The sequence below is a fragment of the Poecilia formosa genome, unplaced genomic scaffold (genome assembly GCF_000485575.1).
Source record: "Poecilia formosa unplaced genomic scaffold, Poecilia_formosa-5.1.2 Scaffold679, whole genome shotgun sequence".
Classification (NCBI taxonomy): Eukaryota; Metazoa; Chordata; class Actinopteri; order Cyprinodontiformes; family Poeciliidae; genus Poecilia; species Poecilia formosa.
In genome coordinates this window covers 38,365-44,364 of record NW_006800618.1, presented here as the reverse complement: position 1 = coordinate 44,364, position 6,000 = coordinate 38,365, and the positions used below count along the sequence as shown (strand labels likewise).

Below are 6,000 nucleotides of genomic sequence, written 5' to 3'. Positions count from 1 at the left end.
ACAAAGGAGAAAAAAGTACTTTTTTCTCCTTTGTAGTGAACAAACGCAAATATGTAGGCCTCACCTTTCCATAAGCAGTAGAAAACTTTGTCAGATATTTACACAAATATCTCATATTACGTGAAATATTTACGTGTTTTAACATTTAATGAAATGCGTATATTTTTCCGGACAGTTCCTGTAACATGACTGCATACCAGGAAAAGGCATTGATCGTTATCTTCATCTTCCTCTTTTGCACCAAGACCACAAAACTTGTCGTCTTGAGAGTCGGAACAATCTCAAACACACTTTGTTTTCTTATTACAAATTTTGTTGTCGCTCTCAGTGTGTCTTCATCTTTAGGCAAATTTGCTCTTGAGCTTCTGCTGTCCTCTTCATCATGATGAAGGTTGGACTGCTGCATGCAGCAGTCCAACCTTTCAAATTCTGTTGGTAAAACCTGTGTATTTAGCCACACTGCAGTGTTTAAAGTGTGTCTAAAAAGAAAAAAAGGCAGTAGATATAATCCAGAAATTACAATACTTGGTGTTCTTCAGGGTTTTAAAACTCGATGGCAATCATCTTAACATTAAGCCACCAAAAAATGGTAAACATGCACAGATTTTCTGTAGCAGGTTGCCTTTGTTGGCTCTTAAATTTGTGCACTTATTTATTACATTTTCATTATTATTAATTGTTGCTAGTAAATGAGATGTCAAAAATTCAAATTCTAGTTGTCCTTATCAATGTCTTTAGTTTAATTCACTGAATTTCAATCACATTTCTGAGCAGCTTGATGGCATTCTCAAGAGCTAATGAGGGGATGACCTACAACTACAAAAAGGGAAAAAAACTAGAATATTGCTTGTTTCTGTATTGTAAAAGTTGACTGGTGAGCATCTGTCCTGTGCGTGTGTATGTTCTCCGTCTGCAGTGGGAGCCGGAGAGGTGTGTAATTTTGCTGCCTACATGTTCGCGCCAGCCACACTGGTGACTCCCCTGGGAGCGCTCAGTGTCCTCATCAGGTAGCTGCATGCTTCCACACAGCCGCCGTCTTCTGAGGACATGTTGATGTGTTTTTAGTGATGTCATACTGGTCTGTGTTTTTAAGTGCGGTTCTCTCCTCCCACCTGTTGGGGGAGCAGTTGAATGTGGTGGGGAAGCTCGGCTGTCTGCTGTGTGTACTCGGGAGCATTCTGTTGGTCATTCATGCCCCACAAGAACAAGAAGTCACATCAATACAGGATATGACCAATAAGCTGCTGGAGCCAGGTGAGAGGAGAGTCCAACAACTCATCCAGACATGCTACTTGATATGCTCCAAAATATAACATTGCATTCTTAAATATAATTAATTTTATCAATCAAATCTGTTTTTATTCATATACAGCATAAATGTTAAAAATGATAACATTTTATGAATTACTCTTCGAAAACAGAGTAAGCTATAATATTTCAAGTTTAATAGGTCCACTTATCAAAAACAATCTACCACAACTGTGATTATGTTCATGATGTGACCCAAAAAGAAAATGAGTTTGACACCCCTGGTTTTTTTACTTTTTTATTATTATTTTGTTACTAACTCAAAGTTGGTTTATATGCAAGCTTCATTTGAATAGAACAATAAATTCTTTGAGTTTTTGTTTATCTGTGTTTGCCACTCTGCTTGCCTGTACCAGGTTTCCTGGTCTATGTTGTGGCGGTGTTGGTTCTGTGTGCGGTTCTGGTGTTGTATTTCTGTCCGCGGTCCGGTCGTTCCAACATCCTGATCTACATCGGCATCTGCTCGTTGCTGGGAGCCTTCACTGTATCATCTGTGAAGGGCCTCGCCATAGCCATCAACACCGGTGAGATGCCGCAGACGGCAACATGCTTCATTTTACTCAACAGTCTGAAGGCTGTAAACATTTTCAGTTCAGCTAAAGTTTTCCTTTAGCTGAATTACACAGAACCACTGCTGTGAACCCTTATAATTTGTTTTTCCTCTGCTCAGTGGTTTATGACATCTCTGTGCTCAGCCAGCCTCTTACGTGGATCCTGCTCCTCACCCTCATTGTTTCAATAGTAACACAGGTAAGCTGGGCTCAGAAAAATTGGCACTGCAAATTACAGGCTGGAAAGGATTTGGTATCTTGGTACCATATACATTAGTAATGCATAATGCAATATCTGGTTGCTGTAAACCATATATCTGGTTATTAAATTGAATAATCATGAATACGTTAAAATGATTTGTTTTTATTTTGGTTCTGATCTTAATGATCAATCAAAATAACTTTGGGCCCCGTCCTCCTGATAGATGTAATTTACTGGCTCACAAAAGTATATTTTCTGAGAATAGACTGAGTGTTTTCACACCTGGTAGTCCAGTAGACTTGGTTCAGCTGGTGACCATCCATTGTGTCAAATGATCCAGACCGTTCCTTCACTTCCTTCTTCACAAAGTGTAGATAAAAATAGTGAAGTCTGATTTCAGCAGTTGGAGGTTTTCTCTTTTGTCTGTCACAATATGCCAAACAAACACCCTTCAACAATGGGCTTAGCTTTTGCTAAAAATGTATGCAAGAAATAGGCACTTGCTTTAGGTGTATTCTCCCAGAATGCCCTTGCTACTGTCTGCTTCTTGCTTTTGGAGTGGTCTCCGGTTTGCTTGACATTCACATATGCATCCAAGTCCAACTTGAGTTTGCTTCAATCAAATCCAGACCCGAGTTTTTAGATGCACCAGAGTTTGCTTTTCTGGTCCACATCAGAGTTTGATTGTACATTCACCACCTCCCCAAACGAACTTCACTTTCTAGACAAACTAACTAGAGTTGGATTGAAGCAGACTAAACAGGGCTGGTCTTAATGCACCTTAAGTGTCTTCTTAAGGTGCATTAAGACCAGCCCTGTTTAGTCTGCTTCAACTACCTCATACAGGAAGTTTCATACTGGCCACTCATAACAATATTTATAACAATAGTCTTATTGTTATAAATGATCAATTATGAGTGGCCAGTATGAAACTTCCTCTGATAGACATCTTCATTTCATACCCTCAAAAGTCTTGTTAAAAAAGACTAACCTTAAAAAAGTCTAAAACAGCTTTGGGACAGAAAGGCCCTCTTATACATGGAGAGAACACAAGACCCCAAACACAAACCCAAACGTTTGTGTTTGTCATGTGGCCGGGAAACCCATTGATGAGTCTGAAGTCACCTTTGTGTCTGTGCAGGTGAACTACCTTAACAAGTCTCTGGACACCTTCAACACCCTACTGGTGTATCCTATCTACTACGTCCTCTTCACCTCTGTGGTCCTTTCCACCTCCATCATCCTCTTCCAGGAGTGGAGCAGCATGTCTGCCGTGGATGTGGTCACAACGCTGGGCTCGTTCCTGATCATTGTGGTGGGCGTGGCCTTGCTGCACCTGTTCAGGGAGCTGCAGGTGGGCATTCCTTCCCCCCTAACATCCCTCCTCAGATGAACGAAAGCTTTTCTTCTTATTTTTTGCTAATAAAAATACAACAATGCAATCTCATACAGGAATCTGACGTTTGATTTCTCTTAATGCAGATTACAATGAAGCAGCTGACCAATCAGCTTTCTCAGCCAGTGGAGAGGGAGGGACTTACAGAAGAGGTCACAACCAATGGAAGAGGAGGAAGGAATAAAAAGGAGGATAAATATGGACTGATGGACAATGTAGTGATAGAAAGTCTGCCTCCTATGAGAGAGGAGGGACCCAGAGTTTTTATAATCAGCTGAAAAAGAGAATTCCAGAATTTTCTGTATTGTTGCTGATATTTCCTGCACTTTTTCAAACTTTAGCCGCCATCTCAGTTTATGCTTTAGGTCCCTCCAATCTCGCATGGCGGTATTCAACGGTACAGTACTAGTCGACCTTTCTAATTTATAAATATTTAAGAAATCTTGCCTGTAAATACCAATTTAGTAGAAGGTTCAAATAATTTATTGGAAATAAGTACTTTAGAGCCCACACAAAATATGCCATCCAAGGAATAATAAATAAGACAAGCCGACAGAAAACAAGAAAATCCAAAACATGTATCAAAGTTTACCATCAAACTGGTTAGTTAAATAATGTCAAACTGCTCCTCAGAGCCGTCATTAACTTTGAACATTTGAAAGATTTTATTCTTTTTGATCATACGAGTCGACAACATTAAATTATCAGATGAGTTGGTGTCCTCCGTTAGACTGATGGACTCCAAACTGGCTCTGCCTCTTTCACAGGAGTTTTTCCATGATGTCATAAATCATCAGCTGGACTGGCTGAGTCCCAAGAAGATGTTAATTTAAAAGACCATCATGGCATCAAAGAAGGTTCTTTTTGCAGTTGACCTTTTCCCCCTAATATCTTTTTCAAAGTGTTTGTGCTACTAGTGGCCTTTATTAAACAGTAGAAAAGGCAGAGACTAAATAAATTAAAAAGTCAAATGTAATTTTAAATATTCTTTTAAATTGGTGATTATCGACATTTCCAACATGTACATTTGCTGTGACAACTTGGAGGTTCACATTTTCATTTTATCTGTTTTAAACAGACATAGTGTCCTAATTTATTCATCGTAAGAAAGATGGTATTAGTTTAACAGGAAGCCTTTTTAATCACTTAATCACCATTTTTCAAGGGTGTCTTTTATTTGGGTGTTGTGTTATGCTCTGTGTGGCCTGATTATTGGAAACAAGGAAAACAAAATAAGATTTTGCATGAAGAAGTGCAGCACACTGTGCTGCTTTCAAAATGAACAGCCAAACTTTACCTTTACTGGACTGGTTAGAAGACTCTTCACTTTCGTATGATTACCTACCATTCCAAATATTAGCTCTAAGGCACTACTACTACCTTGCTTAGCAACTCTGAGGTCTATGAAGTGTGGGTCTGCTTTCCCTGCGGTGCTGCTGTTTTTTTGAAAACCCTTAAAAAAAACTGAGATGGAAGACATCTCAGCTTCTGCTTGAAGTGTTTGGTGACTGAAACTAGTTTCTTTCAGCTAAAGTTGTAAACATTCATTTAGTGTCTTATTATTTTATGTGTTAAAATTACAATTGAGGTACTAATTAACAGATATCCCACAAATGAGGTTAGAAATGGGTCAAGCGACATTTTCTTCTAAGTCTGTGTTCCAGTTGTCTGACATTCGGTGTGGTTAAGAGCCAACTGCATCTCAGTAGAGGGACATAGACACTAGGCTTTGAAGAATTAAATTGATTCATCTTATCAATTTTTTTCTAATTTTTTTCTAGTCAGCAAAAAAAAATTCCATTCTGCAGATTTTTCATTTAACTATTTTGTGCTTTTGTACAATACTAAATACATTAAAATATGCAAATGAACAACTCAGTTACGCAGTGGCGGAACAAGTTGGCGTCAGGCCGGGGGGCGGGGCTAATGACCGGGCCCTTTATACCCAAAATAACAAAGCTCATGAAAACATAATTTTATAAAGTACTAATAAAAGCCACTCATATTTGTCGTAAAAATACTCCAATCTACCTAGTTTATAATCCGTTCCTAAGTATCTGACTGATGTGGATGGTTGGTGATGTGTTTTACCCAGAATACACTTGGAGACAATATTGGCGATCAACTTGTAAATTTGTGTGTCATAAAGTTAAATGTAAGAATGAAAATAAAGCCAGTCATGTCGCACAACATTTTATTCAATATTTTACACCCACTATGTCACTAAAATCAGTCGGTCTTGCAAAGTTTTTAGCAATCATGAGTCAACAATGACTGGGGCAGCCTACTATATAATCTACTGGGGAACCCAGCTTTATAATCTACATGCACCACACTCAACAGGAGAGGGCCCACCTTCTCCAGTTCTCATCAGACGTGATACAGACTTGGATCTTTTAAATCATATTCTGCCTCCCATCCGGGCCCCTCCCCAGGCCTGGGCCAGGGGGCCACCGCCCCCCCAGTCCCCCATATAGCTGCGCCCCTGCAATTACGTTTTAATATTTTCTGCCTAAAATACAATGCAGTGTATTTTTTTACAG

At 39.2% G+C, this 6,000-nt stretch overlaps 1 protein-coding gene across 1 annotated transcript in view; it reads left to right on the top strand.

The window, feature by feature from the left end:
- nipal4 (NIPA like domain containing 4) overlaps positions 1-5,641 on the top strand; it is a 20,884-nt gene extending 15,243 nt beyond the window's left edge. The window contains exons 5-10 of the mRNA XM_007542316.2: positions 917-1,007; positions 1,094-1,254; positions 1,665-1,832; positions 1,979-2,058; positions 3,203-3,415; positions 3,544-5,641. Of these exons, the coding sequence (XP_007542378.1) occupies positions 917-1,007; positions 1,094-1,254; positions 1,665-1,832; positions 1,979-2,058; positions 3,203-3,415; positions 3,544-3,735 (905 nt within the window). The 3' untranslated portion in view covers positions 3,736-5,641. The remainder of the gene's footprint in view (positions 1-916; positions 1,008-1,093; positions 1,255-1,664; positions 1,833-1,978; positions 2,059-3,202; positions 3,416-3,543) is intronic.
- Positions 5,642-6,000: the final 359 nt, after the last annotated feature.